The following is a 26,113-nucleotide window of genomic DNA, read 5'->3' as shown; positions in this document are numbered from 1 at the left end:
CCCGGGAACTCGGGCGCGGGAAGCGAGAACGCTACCGCACGACCACGAGCTGCGGACACCCAATAGGCCACGTGACTGCAGGAGCCAACCCAAGCGCCAACACATACTACGTTCCAGCAGCTTACAAAGAACGTTGGTGAGGCTAATGGGCCGATAGCTATCCACATCAAGCGGGTTTTTACTGGGTTTGAGCACGGGAATGATGGTGCTCTCCCGTCATTGCCATGGAAAGTTGCCATCGCACCAGATCTGGCTGAAGATGATGAGGAGATGTCGCTTGTAGTCGGACGAGAGCTGCTTAATAATCAGACTGTGGAACCGAACTAGTCCAGGAGTGGTGTCGGGGCAATGTGCAAAGGCGCTGAGGAGCTCCCACTCTGTAAATAGGGCGTTATAGGGTTCACTGTGACATGTAGTGAACGAGAGGGCCTTCCCTTCCATCTGCCATTTGGGGTTGCGAATGGCTGGGGGTAATTCTCTGATGCAGAGGCTAGAGCATAGTGCTCAGCAAAGTGCTCGGTAGATAACACGCCATTGACATTAACACCAGGGGCACCTGTTGGGATCCGGTTCTCAAAAACACATATGATCTTCGTCCAGACTTGGGAAGGTGATGTATGGCACCCAATGATCGAGACGTACGTCTCCCAACACTCCTATTTCCGTCTTTTTACAAGCTGGCGAATGCAGGCACAGAGCCATTTAAAAGCTATTGGGTGCTCCAGGGAAGGGTGCCACTTATGTATCTGTAGAGCCCACCTACGCTCTTTAATGGCCTCAGCAGTTCCCGGCGACTACCAAGGTACTGTTTACTGTTTTTCGCCGGGGGCACCCTAAGGAACAAGGGATCGCGTTTTTCTCCACAGAAGCGATCATTGTAATGGCCTGCTCAGTCACCACATCGATGGGGCCATGTGGGGGAGATTCACCAGTGGCAGCAGAGGTAAAGGCTTCCCAGTCTGCCTTGTTTAAAGCCCATCTGGGTAGGTGGCCATGGGCTTGACGCTGGGGGAGTGATAGGAAGACAGGGAAGTTGTCACTATAACACAAGTCGTCACGTACTCACCAGTGGATAGATGAGAAAAGGCCAGGGCTGCATACTGAGAGATAAATGGCGGAATATGTGCCAAGTGCCACAATGAAATGTGTGGGGCCACCTGTATATAAGAGGCAAAGGTCAAGTTGGAACAGTAAATTTTCCACATCTCTACCTCGGCCAGTAGGCATGGTGCCACCCCACAATGGATAATGGGCGTTAAAATCTCCCAAAAGTAGGAAAATTTTCGAGATTTGATGAATCAGTGCAGCCAATACGTCCAGGGTTACTGCACGATCTGGAGGGAGATATACATTGCAGTTATTTCCTGTGTCGTCTGTATCCTGGCAGCCACAGCTACAAGAGGAGTTTGAAGGGGCACAGGTTCACTACATACCGAGTTCAGCACATAGACGCAAACTCCACCTGCACACTATTGTATTCACTACAGTTCTTGTAATATCCCCTATAGCCACGGTGGACAAGGTTCAGCATTGCAGGGAACCAAGTTTCCTGGAGGGCAATGCAGAAAGCAGGTGTAAATCGTGACAGTTGCCGTAGCTCAGCCAGGTGGTGGAAAAACCCGCAGCAATTCCACTGGAAAATGACGTTATCATTAGGCTGGGAAGGCATGAAGTGCTCGAGGAGGCAGTTTATGCCTCAGTCACCTCTTGGCACCGATTGAGTACTTATTCAATCAACATCCAATGCGTCTGAGGGTCCAGCGAGATCGAGGTCCGCTTGGGAGGCCAGAATCTCTACCTCATCCTCAGATTCAAAGCTTGTAGGTAGCGGTGGTATGGGAGCCACCACAATGTCTGGGTTCTTTGGGATCTTCTTCTTTTTGGGTTTCTCTCGCTGCTCCTTTTGGTTTTCATGGCTGGGAGGACTTCATTGAGTCAGGAACTGAAAAGGACCATAAAGCCCTATGACTGCTTCAGCCACTGGCGAGTGTCCACTTCGCCACTGGTAGGGGCCAGGGAAGGGAGTGACCCAAGGGACCCCTTCCTAGCGAGAGGAGGCAAAGAAGACTGACGCTTCTACAGCTGAGAACTGGGGACTGATGTCCCAAGGTTGGAGGGGGAGCGAAGTTCTCCCAAAGTATGTGGTTTGGGAGCAACAGGTAGGGAAGTGACCCCCCCCCCCCCTTCCCCCCCATCATCAAGGGGCCAGGTGTAGTCTTATGGCTCTGAGAGCTGATGGAGCTGATGCGGATAGAACTGTTGTTGTAGTGGCAGCATAAGAGCATGTCATATGCAAGGATGTGCAAATTTCCTCTTAGCATCAGTGTAGGTCATTCGGTCCAGGGTCTTGTATTGCACGATTTCCCTCTCTTTCTGTAAAATCCTGTAGTCTGGCGAGCAAGGTGAATGACGCTCTCCACAGTTAACAGATGGGAGGCAGGGCACATGGAGTATTATTATGTGATGGACATGCACAATCTCGACATGTGATGCTGGAAGTACAGTGGGAAGACATATGGCTGAACTTCCAGCACTTAAAGCACCGCATCAGGGGAGGGATATATGGCTTGACATCACAGCGATAGACCATCACTTTGACCTTCTCGGGTAATGTGTCACCCTCGAAGGCCAAATTGAAGGCACCGCTGGCACTCTGATTATCCCTAAGACCTCGATGGACACGCCAGACGAAATGAACACCTCGCCACTCTAAATCGGCGCACAGTTCGTCGTTAGGTTGCAAAAGAAGGTCCCTGTGGAATGTAATAACCTGGGGCATGCTCTTATGGGGCGTGATGGTAACAGAAACATCACCCACCTTGTTAGAAGCGAGTAATGCCTGTGACTGAGCAGAGGATGCTTTTTTTTATCAAGACTGACCCTGATCACATTTTGTACAATCCCTCGACCTCCCCAATCTTGTCCCCTGTGCTCTACAAAACACTGAGGCTTCATCGACACAAAGCTCTCGTACATACTAGGTACTGTGGCGAATAAGATTCGTTGCCATCCTTAACCTGGATTTCCTCCCATGGTGTGGCCTGGGAGGGGAACGATTTGGAGTCATACTTTCGCGCAGTAAATTTAGCTCTTCAATGCTTAGAGGGTGCTGGTGATTGACCACCAGCAACAGATGATGTACTACACTTCATGGCGTGTCATTTGCCCTGATGCCACCCACTCCAACCAGGAGCCCTCCCCACAGGCGCCACATGGCCACAGCAAAGGACACCTGGCAGGATGGCCATTGCTGGGAGCCCCCATGCCCCAGGGGGATGGGAATCTACTCCTTGGAATACGTGGGGAGTTAACAGAGCAGGCATCAGCTGAGTGATCCCTGTGTAGTCAGGGGCTACAACTAACAGGATACATGAGATACATGACGGCCTCACCACAATGGACTGCGTACCATGCTGGATATGAGGTGCAAAGAAGTCCATGGTCATCGTCGATGTACTAAACGACACTGCATAGTGGATGGAGGGAAACACACCCAGGAAGGAGATGGAGAATGAGCGAAAGAGCAAAGCCACGATGGTGAAGGATGTGGAAGGTTTCAGTGCATGATGGACATGATGCAGCATGTAAGGTGCCCTTCCCCAATTGGCACGCTCTTCGGGAAAATTTTGAAAAATGGGGGTCAAACCCTAGAGGGGACCATCACATAAAGGCCGAAACGTATGACACTCCTTTTATCCGCCTCTTACGACAGGCAGGAATCCCTTGGTCCTATTCTAACCCCTGGACACACAGGGGGGTATGACGTTATGTTTGCTTACAGTGTGCTTGTGTGTTCCTTTAGTGCAGTGGGACCTGCTAGTGTGTGAGAGTCCAAGCAGTAGATCATGAATGGGAGATGGGATTTACCAATGCAGGAAAAGCCGACATGTTCATGGTGTATGGTGAGTGTAGGAAGAATGCAGTTCGTTCTTGTACTGTGTATGCGGCAAGATATCCCAACAGACGTCAACCACCTCAGCAGTTATTTATCAAACTCTTCAACTAGCTATGAGACATTGGTAGTGTGATACGTAGACAACATAAGAGAAGGAAACAAGTGATGACAGAAGAGAGTGGTAATTAATGTTTTTGCTGCTGTTATAGTTGATCCAGCATAAGCTCCTGCGCAATCGCACAAGGAAGTGGCATGAGTCAGGCAATCGCTACATGCATTTTCCATCGACATATGTTCCATCCCTATCACATTTGTCTCCATCAAGAGCTGCGTGGAACGATTATGAGTAGCATGTTAACTTTTGCACATGGGCTTTAATACGGGAGACTCTAGATGTATCATGTATACTGCTTAGTGCTGAAGCCACGTTTACCGGTCATGGCCAGGTAAACCGCCGAACCATGCACTATTGGTCTGCTCACAATCCCCATCGCCTTCGCCAGGTGGAGCGTCAGCATCCATGGAGTGTGAACGTGTGGTGTGTGGATAGTGGACCATCAGCTCTTAGGCACAAGTATTCCACCCTCTTAGCAGACCATATTTCACTGATGCTATAAGACGTTCCTCTGCAGACCAGGAGGAACCTGTGGTACAAACATGATAGCAGTCCAGACCACAGTAGCTACACAAAATACTACAGCACGTCTCCGCAAATTGTTTTCAAATCATAGGATTGGACGCAGAGGACTTGTACGTTAGCCAGCCCATTCCCATCATTTGACAGCTGCAGACTTTTTTCCGTGACGGAAGCTAAAAAACAATTGACGTATTACTGCAGCCTGCTCGGACATCTCTGCTGAAATTCTCGCACGTGTGCAGCAGTCGTTCCGTACCAGACTGGATGCGTGCATTGCCGCTGCCAGTGGACATTTTGAACACAACCTCTGATGGCCAGTTGCCTTATTACTGGTCAGAATCCATATAACTAGTGTATGTACTTGTATTTAGTGTGTGGTATCACATGCATCTCAGGAGTGTCGGTGCTCTAACTTTGCAAAATACGATATCTCGTTAATGACTCGCACTAGAATCCTTTAACAAACGCACTGACATTCTAGTTTACGCTACTTCTAGTTTTTTAATGGCAACAGAATTTATTCCATTTAAAGAAGTCTATGTTTGCTCAAAAAATACAATTCCTAACTATTATTACAATCTGCTGATAAGCTAGCAACACGAGCCCCCGAGTACTAATCCATTCTGTGAAAACCGCACGTCAATAGCTTTACATTTCTGCAATATTTACGGTACAATTTTTAGTTGGTGCACCCTGTATACATGTAGACTAAACGTGCAAGAAGGTGAAACATGGTACAAGACAGGATTCGGAGTGGGTGGGGCCTTAGTTAATTACTGTCGGTTGCTCAGTTTTTTAAAATCACGTACACTTTATTTGGAATCAATTGCAAGTAAGGTTGACAATAAGGAACAATTATCAAATTTGACTCCTAAAAACAGAATGTCTAATAAAAAATTCTTAAGCATGTTGCACTAACAGCTGAAGGCCTTATTAACCAGAAATTGAAATTATTTGTCAGCTGAAGGCCCCCATAGTAGTAACTCAAAAATAATTTGACAGCTGAAGGCCTGAATAGCAAATTCTTAAGAACAATTAAACTTTTCCAAGAGATACTTCTTAAGGCAAACTGCAATCACGGCCTTATTGACCAGAAATTAAAATACTTTGTCGGCTGAAGGCCCCAATAGTAATAAGAAAAAAAAAAACAATTTGACAGCTGAAGGCTTGAGTAGCAACTTCTTAAGAACAGTTAAACTCCTCCAAGAGATACTAAAATATTTTTTTAAGAAACACAGCCATCAAAATTTCACTATTAAGAGACAATATCTAATTAAAAATTCTTTAGACAAATTGCATTCACGGCTGAATGACTTATTGACCAGAAATTGAAATTATTTGTCGGCTGAAGGCCCTAATAGTAATCTCAAAATTTAAATATTTTTTTAAAACAAGTAAAACTACATATGTAGTTATGATCGAAACAGGATTAAACCTGTTGAAGTTGTTTTATTTTATTGATTTTGACGCAGCCGCTGGGCTAAGACGTTTTCATTTTTAAACGCTTATGACTTCTGAAGGAGGCTATATTATTATAGGAGAAACCATGGTCAAGGCTTAGAATAAACATAATTAGTGCAACTGTGGGCTGTTTTTCATTCGAGACAATGCCCACGTTCATTTACACGGTTAGTTTGCACTGCAGATGTTTGGTTCTTCTGTTGCAGGGCAGGATACGGAGAGCGGGCAGAAGAAGGGCGGCCAAGTGAATGGCCTCACCAATGCAGACGTCGACGCCGCGACGCCCTTCGAGGTCGCCATCGGCCTGACAGGTCAGTGGTACACCATTCGCTGGCTCCTTGTTTCCAGTTTGAAAGCACTGCCATCTTTTATAATTACACCTAACAGTCCATAGCAGTTACGACTCCGGTATTAACGTCCTGAAAGTTTAGCCTTTGTACAGGGTGGCGCAGATAAAAATAGCCACAGCAAGTATAAAGTAAATGCAGTGAAATTCCACAAAACAACAACTAAAATGGACTTACCATTTATTTACATTGAAAAATGCAATGAAACTTTCATTTATAGAATATGTTGAATGTGACCACTACAAAACCGATACACAGCTGTGCACGCATATGCATGTTCAGATACACCTGGCGTAGAGTTCGGACGCCGATGGCGGCAACTTCACGACTGATGTCTTTCAGTTCCTGTGTTGTGTCTGTCATACACATTGCTCTTCAAGTGTGCCACAGGAAAAAAATCACGTGTTTTTAGATCTGGCCAACTTCGTGGCCATAGATGTTTGCTGACAGTTGGTTCCTCAGTGGAGACATGATGGACTCGTTCCAGGGATACCTTAGACGTGTGGCATGTTGTCCCACTTTGCTGGAAGATGCAGTATTGTCCTCCGTATTCTGTAAGTTGAGCACATAATACGAGCAAAAATTTCGGTATATGCAACCGTGTGGAGAGTAATGTCAAAAAATACCGGTCCAATAACGCGCGTTCCTGTTACACCACACCAAACCCCGGCTACTTTCACCACGGACTGGCAGCTGACACACAGTGTCCGGGTTCTCTGCTGGCCAGACACCTCGGTTCTCTGAATTCATATGACTGGAGAGACACCACCATGCTTCATCACTCGTGATGTAATGAAAAGGGTCTAACAAACCATCGTTGATGTTGTTGAAAAGCCACGTGCACTAATCTTCAAGTTCCTCACTGTTATCCTCCCGTAATTTCTGCACAGCCGTCACACGATACAACTTCAAATTAATACTTTTCAATATCCGCTTTCAGCTCCCCCTACTTACGTGTTCCTGTTGGACGAATTTACGTTTATTTTGGGCTCTGAATAATTCTTCGGCGAATGTCTGCAATAACGTATGGTGTGCGAACTGGACGAATTCTTTGTCATTTCACATTTTGCACAGGTCTTTAGGTGAGCCAGTTTATGTACAGACTCTATATTGCTCTCTTTGCTGGTAGTCTTCTATCTGGATATTGGACTCCAAAAATTTCTCGGGTTTCCTTCAACCTAACCTGTTTTCACGTATCGTTCCACAATTTCAATTCTTTCTTCTATCGAGAAAGTCATTCTGCATACCTCAAAGACACACGTCCAACTTCACTGTTGAAAGAAAGTGAAGTTTTGATGGTCGATTATTGCATAAAACTGTCCATTGTTGTAGCTGTTTATTTCAGAAGCCGAAATTGCACTCTCACTCAAAGCGAAATAGGAGAGAGCTTACTTTTAACTACCCCACCCTGTATAAAATTCGACCCATTATTTAACAAGAGCGCAATCTGTCTACTGTTAATTTATTTTATTTATTTATTTAGCGTATGGCTCATAACATCACAGTAAAAATTACAGAAACAACACGATTTAAAAAAAATCACATATATATTAAAAGAGGAATGACTAACAGTTTGTATATAAGGACACCGCCAATTGTAAATTTACACTCACAGAAGAGCAATCCCAAGCAGACGTCCAGCTTAGATAATAAATAGTCGATTGCCTCTTGGGTCGCCATTAGGAAATCCTGTGGGTCACCCTCGTATGCCTTTAGTGGGCATTCCTGCACGATGTGTTTGACCGTCTGTCTCTCAGCGCCACAGTCGCAAGCGGCCGAAGGAAACGAGGTAGAAAGAAAACTTTCATAGTGGAGCGGAACAAATAATTTGGGGGGGGGGGGTCATCAACATAAATTAAAGGAAATCAACTCATAAGCAAAATCTTAAACCGTTCTGAAACATACCGTAAGAGAAAATGCGCCTCTTCCTGTAGAGAAGAAGCGTGTAATGCAGGCGTCTCTACACCTCGCACTGCCCACTACCTAACAACAAGGAGCACGAATCGCCAATCAATGCAAGATCTCGATTTGTTCGTGGCGGAAACACTTGAAGATCTCTGCAACCCAAAACTGTCTTGTTTGGCTGAAAAACTTCGTATACAGAAGGCAATAGTGCTTAAAGCACTCTATAGCACTATTTATTCGACTGGAGGCAGACCATTTGCAGTAAGCTGTGCTCGCACCAGCTAGTAACGCGAACAGGGTCTAGACTACCGCTTGTGTAACTGAACATGAAAGATCGTAAGACTGAGAGATGACTTTAGGATAAAATTCATCCTATAAGTGTTGTCTAAGGGAACACAGCCGGCAGGGGTGGCCGAGTTGTTCTAGGCGCTACAGTCTGGAACCGAGCGACCGCAACGGTGGCAGGTTCGAATCCTGCCTCGGGCATGGATGTGTGCGATGTCCTTAGGTTATTTAGGTTTAAGTAATTCTAAGTTCTAGGGGACTGATAACCTCAGATGTTAAGCCCCATAGCGCTTAGAGCCATTTGAACCATTTTAAGGGAACACATGGGTGTCATACACAACAGATTCACAAAAAATAGAAACGTAGTCCATAAGCTTTCGAATCATGGCAATACTGTTTAGTGAGCGGGAAAGTAAAATGAAAAGGAACGGATAGTAAGCGGATGACTCAAACTAAATAGATGTTAATCCTCACTCACTCAGGCAGAGGTGTGAATAAAACTATGTATGGGCACTGCTTACACGAACATATATTAGCAAACCTAAAATTCGTCTACTATACAATTAACCCAATGCAGAGTCTGTAAGTAAAGCTCTCACCATGAATCAGGGACATTGCAGGTTAAGGGCTCAACACAACACAGCAAGTGACAGACTGACTAACGGACGAATAGGTCATGTGTAGGCTTTTTGACCGGCTGAACGACTGACCGACTAACATTTTGTGGTGTGCGTACTGTAAGACCTTCCATACACACACCATCAGATTATTTGACTTGTCGCTCTAACGAAGTAGGCGAGTGTCAGAAATATGTCTCGTGGTCTTATCGTGGCGTGTTTATCTTCTGCCGTTAGGTCAGACCATAGAAATGCCACTTGCACGCTTAGAGTAGCAGATTGACGGTGACCAACTTTAAACATAACTCGATTAATTTTCACTCACATTTATTAAAATAATAACAAGCATAAAAACTACTTAAGTTGGTTCTGGATGCCATTTACAACTGACAATCTGAAGTTCCTTTGGTATTGGTACGTTACTCTTATTCTCACATATCTCTGATACTTGACAAAAGTGTCTATACATGTATCTTCATGGCTATGTACAGGAATATGGTAATCTTATTAGGCGCAGACTGAAACTTGACTATAGACTGGTGCAGACAAATGCAGACTGGTACAGACTGGTGCAGACAAATGCAGACTGATCGGAGGTCTGTACACTCGTTATAATACCTCGCGCGTTCAGGAATCGCTGCGCGAGTGTGATCCGCGAGGAGAAAAGGTTCTACGTTAGCAGCAATCTCATTGGCTGCGTTACATATTAATACGCAGATCGGCGGAAGCAGAATTTGGTCCGTCTCTAAGGCAGCGCCATCTCGTAGTGCGAAGATGGACGAGCGCTGCGCCTGCGCTGTTGTGCTTAGTGGGGCGCGCTCTAGTGGGAAAGTTGTGTACGCGCTGCCTCGCGGAACTATGCACACAACACATTTACTGCTGGAATGTTGGGTGGTTAGGACCACCTGACAGCCAACCCTCCACTCCACCCAACAAATTGTGCCATGTGTAGCGCTGTGCACCAACCTCTTGACAAAAGTATATCTTTCGTCTCTGTGTGTGGAATTAAATGCTGATCTAATAAACGTAACAGGGTGCTTGGTGGACGAAACTTTGAGGACAGAAAAAATGGTTCAAATGGCTCTAAGCATTATGGAACATCTGAGGTCATCAGTCCCTTAGACTTAGAACTACGTAGACCTAACTAATCTAAGGACATCACACTCTTCCACGCCCGAGGCAGGTTTCGAACCTGCGACCGTAGCAGCAGCGCAGCTCCGTACTGAAGCGCCTAGAACCGCTCGACCACAGAGGCTGGCTAAGAACAGAGTTGATGGAGAAATTAGCTGAGGTACCGGCTTCGCCGAGGGGCTTGATATGAGATTGTGTGGTAGCTGGAATAATAGGATAAACTATAAAGCATAAGAGGTAAAAAAATTATTGAAAACGTATACTAATTATTTACAATACCTGTTTAAGTGTAATACATAATTTTTGTATTGAAAATGTATTCTAACTATTTACGAGACTTGTTTAGAATCAACATTTTTCATTTTATTATCTGGGGTATATATATATATAAATTTTCCCAATTTCCTACTCGAGATTAAGCTGTGCGTAGTTGACCATAAGTGAAGCACGGGTCTTTGAGGTTGGTGCAGCAGTATTTTAAAATTTGTCCTAGCGCTTTGTTAATTGTAAGACTGTAGGCTACTTTGATTGGAATTTGCAGATTTTTAAACTGGAATGGTAGCTCAGAAGAGATCAGTGGTATTCAGAGGATAAATCATGTGCATCCTTTGTACTTTCTAGTCGTAAGGTCAGCTTCAGTGATGTTATTCAGTAGCTGCTTCAAGCTCATTCTCATTACGTTACATAGTTTTGGTGGGTTGAGATTTCTGAGTAGAATGATCGTAGATCCAATTTTACATCGAAGGCAGAGTAATGGAATTTCTGGTACTTACAAAGAGTTTAGAAATTCTATAAGAAATTCAAACTTTTTTCAATGTTTACCATCACGTCGATCGATTTCCATATTCTCTCTTCGTGGCAATTTCTTTTGAATTTTAAAGTTGATATCGTCGAAGATATCATTTTTATTAGTCATAATTGCCCTTTGAGATGTACAGATATTTTCGTATGTGGTTCATGGCATCTCTAGTGTATTCGTGCATGTGTCTCGCACTTCTTATGTATGATGGAGTAAGATTACCATTGTTTCAATGTCGAAAATATTTCCTTCATTTATGACTGCATCGCGAATGTGGATTTCTTGTTGCGTGTATAGTTTCTTCTTATTCAGTCTTACGTAAGGCATGCGCTCCGCTTCTGTTTTTGCATATATATCTACCAGGAATTGTTGGTTGGCTCTGATCACTATGGGACTTAACTGCTGAGGTCATCAGTCCCCCTAGAACTTAGAACTACTTAAACCTAAGCCGGCAGTTGTGGCCGTGCTGTTCTAGGCGCTTCAGACTGGAAACGCGTGACCGCTACGGTAGCAGGTTCGAATCCTGCCTCGGGCATGGATGTGTGTGATGTCCTTAGGTTAGTCAGGTTTAAGTAAGGGGACTGATGACCAAAGATGTTAAGTCCCATAGTGCTCAGAGCCATTTGAACCATTTTTACTTAAACCTAACCTAAGGACATCACGATCGATATTTCACTGTCTCTGATCATTAAGCGATAAGCATAGAACTCCTTGGAAGTGACTTTTTTATTTGTTTCTACGCGTTTCAGGTTAAATTTGTTTCACATTAAAATGATATCCGACCTCTATATGCATGAAACATTAATGGATAATATATGGAATCATACACTGAAGAGCAAAAAGAAACCATGACGTCGCATGGACTCGATTAATTTTTGAAGTAGTGTTGGAGGGAAATGACACCATGAATCTCGCAGGGCTGTCCATAAATCCATAAGATGATTAGGGGTGGAGGTTTCTTCTGAAAAGCACGTTGTAAGGCATCCAAGATAAACTCAATAGCGTTCATATCTTGAGAGTTTGGTGGGCAGCGGAAGTGTTTAAACTCGGAAGAGTTTTCCTGGAGCCACTCTGTAGCAATTCTGGACGTGTGGGGTGTCGCACTGTCCTGTTGGAATTGCCCACGTCCATCGGAATGCATTGTGGATACAATTGGATGCAGGTGACTCAAGAAGATGCTGTCTTTTTTTTTTTTTTTTTTTTTTTTGGTCATCAGTCTACTGACTGGTTTGATGCGGCCCGCTACGAATTCCTTTCCTGTGCTAACCTCTTCATCTCAGAGTAGCACTTGCAACCTACGTCCTCAATTATTTGCTTGACGTATTCCAATCTCTGTCTTCCTCTACAGTTTTTGTCCTCTACAGCTCCCTCTAGTACCATGGAAGTCATTCCCTCATGTCTTAGCAGATGTCCTATCATCCTGTCCCTTCTCCTTATCATATTCCTTTCCCCATTCCTCATTCCTTACCTTATCAGTCCACCTAATTTTCAACATTCGTCTATAGCACCACATCTCAAATGCTTCGATTCTCTTCTGTTCCGGTTTTCCCACAGTCCATGTTTCACTATCATACAATACTGTACTCCAGACGTACATCCTCAGAAATTTCTTCCCCAAATAAAGGCCGGTATTTGATATTTGTAGACCAGAAATGCCTTTTTTGCCATAGCGAGTCTGCTTTTGATGTCCTCCTTGCTCCGTCCTTGGTTATTTTACTGCCTAGGTATCAGAATTCCTTGACTTCATTGACTTCGTGACCATCAATCCTGATGTTAAGTTTCTCGCTGTCCTCATTTCTACTACTTCTCATTACCTTCGTCTCTTTCCGATTTACTCTCAAACCGTACTGTGTACTCATTAGACTGTTCATTCCGTTCAGCAGATCATTTAATACTTCTTCACTTTCACTCTGGATAGCAATGTCATCAGCGAATCGTATCATTGATATCCATTCACCTTGTATTTTTATTCCACTCCTGAACGTTTCTTTTATTTCCACCATTGCTTCCTCGATGTACAGATTGAAGAGTAGGGGCGAAAGGCTACAGCCTTGTCTTACACCCTTCTTAATACGAGCACTTCGTTCTTGATCGTCCACTCTTATTATTCCCTCTTGGTTGTTGTACATATTGTATATGACCCGTCTCTCCCTATAGCGTACCCCTACTTTTTTCAGAATCTCGAACAGCTTGCACCATTTTATATTGTCGAACGCTTTTTCCAAGTCACCAAATCCTATGAAAGTGTCCTGATTTTTCTTTAGCCTTGCTTCCATTATTAGCCGTAACGTCAGAATTGCCTCTCTCGTCCCTTTACTTTTTCTAAAGCCAAACTGATCTTCACCTAGCGCATTCTCAATTTTCTTTTCCATTCTTCTGTACATTATTTTTGTAAGCAGCTTCGATGCATGAGCTGTTAAGCTGATTGTGCGATAATTCTCGCACTTGTCAGCTCTTGCCATCTTCGGAATTGTGTGGATGATGCTTTTCTGAAAGTCAGATGGTATATCGCCAGACTCATATATTCTACACACCAACGTGAATAGTCGTTTTGTTGCCACTTCCCCCAATGATTTTAGAAATTCTGATGGAATGTTATCTATCCCTTCTGCCTTCTTTGAGCGTAAGTCCTCCAAAGCTCTTTTAAATTCGCTTTTCTAATACAACCTATGACTCCAACTGTACACGGAAGCAGAATTTGGTCCATCTCTAAGACAGCGCCATCTCGTAGTGCGGAGATGGACGAGCGCTGCACCTGCGCTGTTGTGCTTAGCGGGACGCGCTCTATTGGGAAAGTTGTGTACGCACTGACTACGCGGAAATATGTACACAACATGAAGAAAAGTGTACCTATAGCAGCAAATGCACCCAACGGTAAGTGCAAAAATGATGAAATTTCACATGTAAAAAAAAATTATTTTGCTATCTTTTTGAACTTCCACAGCTGTGAGTGTGAATCCTAAATGCTTCCTGGGCATGCTGACAAAGTTTTGTGAACTTATTTGTAAAAGTATAGACAGTGGAAATTAAAATGTCCTGTGGTGCCTCTGTTGCTCCAACTCTGCCCGTTTGACGTTCTGCCCCCCTTAACGAAGGCAGTGAGCTTCTTAGATGGCAGTGCACAATCCCGGACAGCCGATGCCGCAAAGTAGTTCTCTGATTCTTTCGGTTCGGACGTCAACAACTACTCTCGCTCACAGGCCTTGTGAGTAGGCTGTTTAGGTTTTTATGTTGGTAACGTCACGTAGCGCTCTGTATGAAAATCGCTGACTGCACTGTGTGCAGTCTGTGGCTGGTTGGCATTGTTGTAATATTCGCTTGTGTACTGTTGGGCAGTTGGATGTGAACAGCGCATAGCGTTACGCAGTTGGAGGTGAGGCGCCAGCAGTGATGGATGTGAGGAGAGGGATGGCGGAGTTTTGAGAGTGGACGATCTGCACGTGCGTCCGTCAGAGAAAGGAAATTTGTAAGACTGGATGTCATGAACTGATATATATATATATATATATATATATATATATATTTTATGACTTCTGAACACTATTAAGATAAATACATTGTTTGTTCTCTATCAAAATCTTTCGTTTGCTAACTATGCCTATCAGTAGTTAGTGTCTTCAGTAGTTGGAATCTTTTATTTAGCTGGCAGTATTGGCCCTCGCTGTATTGCAGTAGTTCGAGTAACGAAGATTTTTGTGAGGTAAGAATTCATGAAAGGTTTAGGTTATTGTTAGTCAGGGCCATTGTTTTGTAGGGATTATTGAAAGTCAGATTGTGTTACGCTAAAAAAAATATTGTGTGTCAGTTTAGTGTTGATCAGAATAAGTAAAGAGAGTAATGTCTAAGTACGTTCAGTCCTGCTCAGCTGTTTGAAAATCAAATAACGGAAGGGGTTTATCAGCACTGTAATTCATTAATTTTCCTAAGGGGATGTTTCAACAGTTCATGATGCCAATGGATTTTGTACGGATAGCATCGGAGGGTACGCCTAAGTGCCAACCAAACAGTAGTGTATGGAATGCCAGTGCGACGTGCGACTGCACGAGCGCTGACTTCCCCGTGCATAGACGAACCCACTACAGTCTCCATTTCTTCCTGAACTGTCTCAGCAGCATTACGCCTTGTGCTCGGACGGCCACTACGGGGTCTATCGTCTAAACAACCCAGGGCTTCGAACTTTGAAATCATTCTCGCCACAGCTGCATTTGTCAACGGACCTTTACCCGTTCGAATCCCCTTCCTGTGGCGATAGGATCGTAACGCTGAAGTAGCACATACCCCATTCTGATAACACAGCTTCACTAAAAGCGCCTTTTCAGGTAACGTCAACATGATGCGACTGCTGGCGCATCTGATTCTCTCTCTCTCTTTTTTTTTTCTTTATTGTTATTTTTAAACCTGTTTACAGGCAGGCCAGCAGCAGCATACTACGCCGTTCTTTGGCCACAGAGAAACACAAAAGATACAAACGAAGACAATTAGAAAAAAAGTTCGGTGGACATATAAACGGAGACAAACACTTTTTAAAATACATGGAGCCGTTCACGGGCGTAGAGTCCAAGATAAAATTTGTTCAGACACTTGGACAAACACATAGACGAAAATTGTCACACGCGAGCGTAGGTGCACAAAACGAATAACACTGAACCACTTAAGCACAAACGACGGCACACACAGAAACACGAGGCGTTGATCTCCGGCGCGCGAATGTTCACTAAGCGTGTACAAGTCCAGGGACCTGCCAAGAGAGGTGGTGGGGGGGTGGGAGAGGGAGTGGGGAGAGCAGAGATGCCTCGGGCAGGGGAGATAGGGGGGAGGGAGGAAAGGGGGGGAAGCCCGGGGGAAGAGGGGTGGAGGAAGAGGGGGAGGAATGAGAGAGAAGGAAGGCAGGGTACCCAAAGGAAAAGACACAGGATGTGGGAGGGGAGGATCAAAGTTGATAGGAGGGGTAGATGGAGGGGAGGAAGACATGATCAGGGAGGGGGAGCTGGCAGAAGCCACCTTGGGAGAGGGTAAGGAGGGTGAAGAGATGGAGACTGGGTGGGATGTGGGAATACAGGTGCGGCAGAGGGCTGGGGTGGGAGAGGATGGGCGAGACAAGCGGGTGAGGAGCATCGAGTTTATGGGAGGTGTATAGGATCCGTATCCTTTCAAGGAAAAGGAGGAGGTGGGGGAACAGAATGAGGTCATACAGGATCCGCGTAGGTGAGGGGAGACGGATGCGATAGGCGAGGTGAAGAGCATGGCGTTCAAGGATCTGAAGGGATGTATAAAATGTAGGGGGAGCAGAGATCCAGGCCAGATGGGTGTAACAAAGGACAGGGTGGATGAGGGATTTATAGGTGTGGAGTATGGTGGAGGGGTCCAGACCCCACGTACGGCTGGAAAGGAGATTGAGGAGATGGAGTCGGGAGCGTGTCTTGGCTTGGATGGTCCGGAGATGGGGGGTCCAGGAGAGGCGACGGTCGAGGGTGACGCCAAGGTACTTAAGGGTGGGGGTGAGGGCGATAGGATGGCCATAGGTGGTTAGATGGAAATCGAGGAGGCGGAAGGAAGGGGTGATTTTGCCTACAATGATCGCCTGAGTTTAGGAGGGATTGACCTTGAGCAACCACTGTTTGCACCAAGCGGTGAACCGGTCAAGATGGAATTGGAGAAGGTGGGGGAGTGCTGCAGGGTGGGGACAAGGGCAAGGAAGGCGGTGTCATCAGCAAACTGGAGAAGGTGCACGGGGGGGTGACGGCGGCGGCATGTCCGCTGTAAACAAAAGGTACAGAAGGGGGGAGAGGATGGAGCCTTGGGGCACACCGGCAGAGGGAAAAAAGGTGTAGGAATCCGTGTTATGGATGGTGACGTAGGAAGGACGGTGGGAGAGAAAGGAGCCAATCAGACGGACGTAGTTAATGGGAAGGGCGAAGGTTTGGAGCTCGAAGAGGAGACCGGTGTGCCATACGCGGTCATAAGCGCGTTCGAGGTCCAGGGAGAGGAAGACTGTGGAGCGACGGGAATTAAGCTGCTCGGAAAGGAGATGAGTGAGGTGAAGGAGGGGGTCATCGGAAGAGAAGGACGGCCGAAAGCCACACTGGGTAACGGGAAGGAGGCGGTGCTGGCAGAGATGTTGGTGGATGCGTCGGGTGAGGATGGATTCCAGGACCTTGTTGAAGACCGAGGTAAGGCTGATGGGATGGTAGGAGGAGATGGTGGACAGGGGTTTACCAGGTTTAAGGAACATCAGGATATGGGAGGTTTTCCACAGGTCAGGGTAGTAGCCGGTGGACAGGACTACATTGTAGAGCCTGGCCAGGGTGGAGAGGAAAGTGACAGGAGCTTCACGAAGGTGGCGGTAGGTGACACGATCGTGACCAGGAGCGGTGTTGCGTTTTGTGCGGAGTGTAGCAATGAGATCCTGTGTAGCGATAGGGGCATTGAGTTTCGTGATTCTCTCTCTCATTGCAACTCCTTTTATACACGATTGTCATGCGCAGTCACTGACGTTTTGCTGTCCAGCGCCATCTGTCGGACATTTTGTTTTTTTTTTTTTTTGTTCTAATAAAACCCCATGTCATTCCAAGCATGTGTGTCAATTTTTACCCCTCTATCTACACTATTCCGTGGTTTATTAAGTTTTCAAATTTATACTGACTTTTTGATCACCCGGTATTTCTCTGAATCTTTTGGTTTGCACATGAGCAACTACCCTCGCTCACAGGCCTTCAGTGTTTTCACCTTTTCCCCTGTCTAAGTTTGTTTCTGTGAGCAAAGCGGCTTTCTATCGACAATGTGACGAGGTTCAGTGTGCCGGCAAAAATAGGTGGTGGGACACTTGTCTGACGAAGCCATCGGAGAGCTCATCCCTCGGCTCAAATATTGCGTTGAGAACGGAGGCGGCTACGGCGAAAAATAGTGTTTGACGTCCGTCAGTGAATTTGTAAATTTTTCGTGTCTATATTACCTTTTAGAGTCTTAAACAGTTGAGTTATGGATACGCTCGGCGTGTTTCAGGGCAGGGCCGCTTCCACTGGACGGCGCTGGTGGTGTGCGGCTTCTGCCTGATGACGCTGCTCTTCGAAACGCTGGCGGCAGCCTACGTCACGCCGGCCGCCCAGTGCGACTTCGAGATGTCGTCCTTCGAGAAGGGTTTCCTCAGCGGCTCCATCTACATAGGTCAGTCACAACAAAGCCTCGAGTCGACGGGGGAGGGGGGGGGGGGGGGGGGACGGTGACTAACGCGGGAAAACAGAGTCTGCTGAAACTGCAGTAGTTTCAGGCAGTAATCCATCTGAGTCCAGACTAAAAGTTGGAACAGTCTTTGATAAAGGTCGGATTAAAGCAATTCCGGTTTATCGTATAGCGACATTGCTGCTCGCGTTGGTCGAGATTCAATGACTGTTAGCGGAATATGGAACGCCGTGCTGGATCCCAACCACCTCGTATCACTAGCAGTCGAGATGACAGGCATCTTATCCGGATGGCTGTAACGGATCGTGCAGTCACGTCTCGATCCCTCAGTCAACAGATGGGGACGTTTGCAAGACAACAACCGTCTGCACGAACAATTCGACGAGGTTTGCAGCAGCATGGACTATCAGCTCTGAGACCACGGCTGCGGTTACCCTTGACGCTGCATCACAGACAGGAGCGCCTGCGATGGTGTACTCGACGACGAACCTGGGTGCACGAATGACAAAACGTCCGCATGTTGCAGGTCCTGTGCGGGCCTTTCTGGATACAGAAAATGTTCGAGTGCTGCCCTGGCCAGCACATTCTTCAGATCTCTCACCAATTGAAAACGTCTGGTCAATGGTGGCCGAGTAACTGGCTCGTCAGAATATGCCAGTCACTACTCTCGATGAACTGTGGTATCGTGTTGAAGCTACATGGGCAGCTATACCTGTACACGCTATCCGAGCTCTGTTTGACTCAATGACCAGGCGTATCAAGGCCGTTATTACGGCCATATATGGTGCTTCTGCGTACTGATTTCTCAGGATCTATGCACCCAAATTGCGTGAAAATGTAATCACATGTCAGTTCTAGTATAATATATTTGTCCAATGAATACCCGTTTATCATCTGCATTTCTTCTTGGTGTAGCAATTTTGATGGCCAGTAATTTATTTTGGTCACATTGCCAGAAGGCAAGAGGCAGTGGTGGATAGACCAGATTTAGAGCTTGCCCAGAATAAGGGTTGAATCAAGCAACTCACCATTCCCAAGAGAGAACTTCGTGGAGGCAGGACGTCAAGGGGTTACCATGTCATGCCACTTTGTAGCGTTAGACCAAGGAGAGCTTCTTCGGCAACATCCACGTCCCTGAACCAGCAGGACCCAGCGTACCCAGATGGTCTTCCACCCTAGTAATGACATTGCTTAAGTTTAGTGACTGGCAGAAGGGGAAAGGGACTCTTGTTTCCAAGGTGACCAAGCCATTATCTACGAGGGACATTTCATAAATAACGTACATAAATTTACGCATTCATTTTCTTCGATATCTCTTTACACTCCTACAGCATAGTTTCCCTGCTTCTCTACCACAGTATCCCAGTGTCTCAGAAGCTCTACTATTCCGTTAAAAAAAATGGTTCGTATGGCTCTGAGCACTGTGGGACTTAACATCTGAGGTGATCAGTCTCCTAGATTTACAACTACTTAAACCTAACTAACCTAAGGACATCACGCACATCCATGCCCGTAGCAGGATTCGAACCTGCGACCGTAGCGATCGCGCAGTTCCGGACTGAAGCGCCTAGAACCGCTCGGCCACACCGCCCGGCTATTATTCCGTCCAGGACACCACTTCTGATCATATTTCGAACGGCTTTGGTGACGGTGGTAGAAAGCTCTTCCAGAGAGATAACAATGTCCACGCAGACGGGTTTTTGGGAACGAGTCGAAGCCTGGTGGACACACTTCCCAGTGAATTCGCGCAGTTTTTTGGGCTACAACTTTGCCGATTTGCGTTTTAGTTGAGAATGAGGTACCCAGCCTCAGTTGGTTGGTTGGTTTGTGGGATTAAAGTGACCAGACTGCTACGGTTATCGGTCCCCGACCCAGCCTCGAGCGCCTCAGGTCGGTTTATGTACGCCTTTCTGCACAGGTTTTGCATGAAGCTACGACAATGCACTGCTGTGATACTTGTTTCACATGAGACCCTTTCATGATGATGAGAACAAAGAAGTATGATTTGCTTGAGCGTTGATCCAGCACGTCGAAATTGTTTTGGACGTGAGGAATCTGAAACTCTCCACACACTGGAGTGTGAATTCAACTCCTGTTCAAAGTCACTAATCCACTTCAGTAACGACAATTCGACACAAGAATCCTTGACCTTAACAGTCGATTCGTTGTTTGAGCCAGATAGCAATGGCGAGGCGTTTCTGCTTCTCTTAAGCAGTCAGACAATGTTGGACCCACCTCGCAGGAATTTTTGTCTTCAGTTATTTCTCAGAATACGGAATACTGATGCTCGGGAAATTGCCGTGGCTTCAGAGAGTTCCTCACAAGTTGGATTGCGCTGAGAGAATCTGCCACAAGGTTTCATTTAGTTGTACATTTGTTCGCTTGCGGCGCTGTTGACCGCTCAACAGAAAGCTTTTTGTGTTACTGAGTACGGCAGAAGTGAATCGACGACAGTTGTTCAGCGTGCGTTTCGAACGAAGTATGGTGTTAAACCTCCTGATAGGTGGTGTATTAAACGTTGGTATAAACAGTTTACAGAGAACGTCAACTACCCGAGGCGATGGATCGGCCGCCAGGCAGCCCGTGACAGAGCACTTCATCACTGGCCTCCAAGAAGCCCTGATCTTACCCCCTGCGATTTTTTCTTATGGGGGTATGTTAAGCATATGGTGTTTCGGCCACCTCTCCCAGCCACCATTGAAGATTTGAAACGAGAAATAACAGCAGCTATCCAAACTGTTACGCCTGATATGCTACAGAGAGTGTGGAACGAGTTGGAGTATCGGGTTGATATTGCTCGTGTGTCTGGAGGGGGCCATATTGAACATCTCTGAACTTGTTTTTGAGTGAAAAAAAAACCTTTTTAAATACTCTTTGTAATGATGTAGAACAGAAGGTTATATTATGTTTCTTTCATTAAATACACATTTTTAAAGTTGAGGTATTCTTTTTGAATCACCCTGTATTTTGAATCCTTTCAGGCTAATAAGCTTATAGTGAGGTCGCTGTCCGAGTGTCATTTGCAGTATAATGGATGGGCGGGCCGCGTTGTACGCTGGTATTACCAGTCCTTTCGGTCCAAGGTGGTGCGTAAAAAACAATAAAAAAACATATATACTCAGATTAAATGATAAAAAACCCCTGCCCGAATAAAACGGAAAACTAAGTCAGCCATAGCAGGGTCATCAGTTAAAAGGGCAGGGAGCGTATCAGGCAGCGCTAACGGCTGCCTGAGCACACTTAAAAGGCGACACTCCAAGAAAATGTGAACCACAGACAAAGCGGAGCCGCAGCGACACAGAGGTGAGTCCTCACGGCGCAATAAGTGGCCGTGCGTCAGCCGAGTGTGCCCAATGCGCGGCCGGCAGAGGACAACAGACTCCCGGCGGAAGACCCGAAGGGACGACCGCCACACAGTCGTCGTCGCCTTGATAGGGCGAAGTTTGTTGGGCATGGGCAGATTGCGCCATTCAGCGTCCCACAAATCGGAAAGATTTCGGCGTAAGATTGCCCGCAAATCAGTCACCAGGAGGCCAACCTCCAGAGGTGGTTTACTGGTGGCCTCTTTCGCCAGGCGGTCAACATTCTCATTGCCGGGTATCCCAACATGACCGGGGGTCCAAACAAAGACCACAGAGCGGCCGCAACGGGCAAGAGTATGCAGGGACTCCTGGATAGCCGTCACCAGACGGGAACGAGGGAAACACTGGTCGAGAGCTCGTAAACCGCTCAGGGAATCGCTACAGAGCACGAAGGACTCACCTGAGCAGGAGCGGATATACTCTAGGGTACGAAAGATGACGACCAGGTCAGCAGTGTAAACGCTGCAGCCAGCAGACAAGGAACGTTGTTCGGAAAGGACCCCTAGAGTTAGCGCATAACCGACACGACCAGCAACCATCGAGCCATCAGTGTAAACAGTGCCAGAGCCCTGATACGTTGCGAAGATGGAAAGAAAGCGGCGGCGGAAGGCCTCCGGAGGGACTGAGTCCTTCGGACCCTGTGCCAATTCCAGCTGAAGGCAAGGGCGAGGCACACACCACGGGGGTATACTCAGAGGTGTTCGGAAAGGAGCGGAAGAGGTAAAGCCCCAAGCCCGGAGAGAAGCTCTCGGACGCGGACATCAATCGTCCATCCAGCCCTGGCCCTGCGTTCTGGAAGATGGGCGTGCGAGTGTGGGAATAATAGCCGATAGTTAGGATGCCCGGGCAAGCTGAAAACATGGGCAGCATAAGCGGCCAGCAAACGTTGGCGCCGTAACCGCAGCGGAGGGACACCTGCCTCCACTGGGCTGGTCCGGGAAGCACCAGTGGCAAGGCGTATTCCGCTGTGTAGGATTGGGTCCAGTACCCGCAGTGCAGATGGGGATGCTGAGCCATAAGCCAGGCTCCGATAACACAGACTGGATTAACGCCTGGTAGAGCCGTAGGAGAGTAGATCGGTCGGCGCCCCACCTGGTGTGGCTCAGGCATCGCAGAGCATTTAGATGCCGCCAACACATCTGTGTAAGCTGCCGAATATGAGGCAGCCAAGTCAACCGGGCATCAAAAACTACACCCAAAAACCTGTGTGTCTCAACCTCAGCAAGAAGTTCGCCATCAAGATAAAGCCGCGGCTCCGGGTGAACAGTGCGTCGCCGGTAGAAATGCATAAAGCAGGTCTTGGCTGCCGAAAACTGGAAGTCATGCGCTACAGCCCAAGACTGCGCCTTGTGGATAGCGCCCTGCAGCTGACGTTCAGCAGCTGCAATGCCAATAGAGCTGTAGTAAAGGCAGAAGTCGTCAGCATACAGGGACGCTGAGACAGAAGTCCCCACCGCCGCAGCGAGCCCGTTAATGGCTATTAAAAACAGGCAAACACTTAAAACAGATCCCTGTGGCACACCGTTCTCCTGGACTTGGAAGGAACTATGGAAGGCCGCGACTTGCACGCGGAAGGTTCGATACGACAGAAAATTCCTGATAAAGATCGGCAGAGGGCCCCGAAGACCCCATCCATGAAGCGTAGAAAGGATGTGGGTTTCGATCCTGATGTATGACCTCTGGTGTTCAACAGTCACAGTACCTGAGACCCCTGCAGGGTCCATTTCTACACCGTCAAATTTTACGCAGCGAAAAAACAAAAACATATACTTCTTCCTCAGCCTCCCGACTACATCTGACGTAATTTTCGTTGCTGTTGAAGCAAACAGTGCACAGTAATTCTAGGTTGTGCATTATTTATGAAATGTCTCCCATATTACGCTAATTGAAAACCTTCCTCCTAACACGCACACACACGTCATCCCACATTACGAATAGCATCAGATAGTAAGTTTATAAGAAGTTCTCATCACAGCTAAACACCAGCTTAGAAACGCGTCAGGACTGCAAGCCAAGGGATTTGGCGCTTTAAGCAAACATATTTTAACAGTCTCATCATGAATTGCCCAAAGAGAGCAAAAGATCGGTCCAAATTGACCCCACTGTTTTGTAAAAACTGTGTATCAAGTACATGAAACGAATTTTCATAGAAAATGATATCGAGAATGTTTTTTTTTATTCCAGTCTCTGATCACAATATCAATTCTTTAGACGATGACCGGTTTCAGTCCGTAATGACCATCGTCAGATCTTTAAGATCCATGTGACGATGCTGTGCTGATTACATTTATATGTTTTGACGATGCCATTATGGCCTTATCACTCTAGGACATGGTGTAAAAAAGATCTGAGGATGGTCATTACGGACTGAACCCGGTCATCGTCTACGGAATTGATATTGTGATCAGAGACTGGAATTATAAAAAAAACATTTCACCGTATTGGATCACTGTTTATATACGCGACTATGTCGCAGCTGGTGATATCGAGAATCATAGAACTTTGAGATAAGGAAGAAGATAATAGTCGTCATTTTACAACTCATTGATAAAAGCAAACGATTGTGGCGCCCCCACAGTGTCTGGTACGACTTTGTCAGAAGGCATAGGATATCGCATGCAACTGCCATAACTAGCTGGCTCATTAGCGAGACCTGGAACGCCGAATCAAAATTAACGAGAGCTCAGAATTTAAGCTAGGCCAAACAACTCTCATACCGAATGATTGATGACTCTCATTCCTGGTCACCTGTGCAACAGATTCTCACTGTGATTTAATCTGTAGGCTGTAGCAATGTGGAAGGCGACTGACAGGTTGGTCTCTGGATGTAGTGTCCTCCACCACAAGTAACACCATCTCCAACCTAAGTCACAAAGGGAGCTGGAGAACAGTGCGCTGCAGCAGAGGTGTGGGACCCCTGCGTTGTCACAGAGTTGAGATGACCCCGCTGCTTTCCCACAGCTGTCGCACGAGAGCGCCCCCACAGAGCTGCCTTCTCTCTCTACTCCCCGAACTTCACTTAAACTATCATTCACGAATGGCAACGCTCTCTTAATTCCTGGTCAACGAAAATGTTCCAAACAAGACTGCTAAACTCCAACATAGCAAAAGTTTTATGATCCCGTCAGTGCTTTGGGTTTCTGTGAACATAGTTCCAAAAATCTCCATTGCGGACCCGGGACAGCAGATGGTCAAATGTTTCTCAAGGAAGAACGCGAAACAGCCGTATGTATTTGAGAAGTTCTGCGAAAAATTCTCATTTTTCAAAGATTTTTTTTACAGCCAATCGACGGTTCTCCTGCATCTGTGAGTCCTAGAAAGCAGCCTGCTATTTCCTATTCTGGTAGTTTATTGCGGGCAGCTAATATAGCTCTTTCCCGCGTTTTTTCTACGGCATAAGCGGCCACCTATATGTTTTCCATGTTTTCTTTTTTATCCGATCTGGTGTGGTTCGCAAATATTTGAGCAGTTCTCAAGAATTGCTCACACTTGTGTTCTGTACACGGTCTCTACACGATTTGGTGTGGTTCCCAAATATTTGAGCAGTACTCAAAAATTGGTCCCACTAGTGTTCTGTACACGGTCTCTACACGATCTGGTGTGGTTCCCAAATATTTGAGCAGTTCTCAAGAATTGGTTACACTAGTGTCCTGTACACAGCCTCTACACGAACTGGTGTGGTTCCCAAATATTTGAGCAGTGCTCAAGAATTACTCACACTAGTGTTCTGTACACGGTTTCTACACAAACTGGTGTGGTTCCCAAATATTTGAGCAGTGCTCAAGAATTGCTCACACTTGTGTTCTGTACACGGTCTCTACACGATCTCGTGTGGTTCCCAAATATTTGACCGGTACTCAAGAATTGGTCCCACTAGTGTTCTGTACACGGTCTCTACACGATCTGGTGTGGTTCCCAAATATTTGAGCAGTTCTCAAGAATTGGTTACAGTAGTGTCCTGTACACGGTCTCTACACGAACTGGTGTGGTTCCCAAATATTTGAGCGGTACTCAAGAATTGGTCCCACTAGTGTTCTGTACACGGTCTCTACATGATCTGGTGTGGTTCCCAAATATTTGAGCAGTTCTCAAGAATTGGTTACACTAGTGTCCTGTACATGGCCTCTACACGAACTGGTGTGGTTCCGAAATATTTGAGCAGTTCTCAAGAATTGGTTACAGTAGTGTCCTGTACACGGTCTCTACACGAACTGGTGTGGTTCCCAAATATTTGAGCAGTGCTCAAGAATTGCTCACACTTGTGTTCCGTACACGGTCTCTACACAATCTGGTGTGGTTCCCAAATATTTGAGCGGTACTCAAGAATTGGTCCCACTAGTGTTCTGTACACGGTCTCTACACGATCTGGTGTGGTTCCCAAATATTTGAGCGGTACTCAAGAATTGGTGCCACTAGTGTTCTGTACACGGTCTCTACACGATCTGGTCTGGTTCCCAAATATTTTAGCAGTTCTCCAGAATTGGTTACACTAGTG

General features: G+C 46.3%; 1 protein-coding gene across 1 annotated transcript in view; it reads left to right on the top strand.

The window, feature by feature from the left end:
• LOC124719077 (synaptic vesicle glycoprotein 2B-like) overlaps positions 1 to 26,113 on the top strand; it is a 126,607-nt gene that overhangs the window by 8,793 nt on the left and 91,701 nt on the right. The window contains exons 2-3 of the mRNA XM_047244758.1: positions 6,200 to 6,304; positions 18,080 to 18,241. Of these exons, the coding sequence (XP_047100714.1) occupies positions 6,200 to 6,304; positions 18,080 to 18,241 (267 nt within the window). The remainder of the gene's footprint in view (positions 1 to 6,199; positions 6,305 to 18,079; positions 18,242 to 26,113) is intronic.

Source organism: Schistocerca piceifrons, chromosome 10 (assembly GCF_021461385.2).
Source record: "Schistocerca piceifrons isolate TAMUIC-IGC-003096 chromosome 10, iqSchPice1.1, whole genome shotgun sequence".
NCBI classification, from domain to species: domain Eukaryota; kingdom Metazoa; phylum Arthropoda; class Insecta; order Orthoptera; family Acrididae; genus Schistocerca; species Schistocerca piceifrons.
This window is presented reverse-complemented; position numbering and strand designations above follow the sequence as displayed.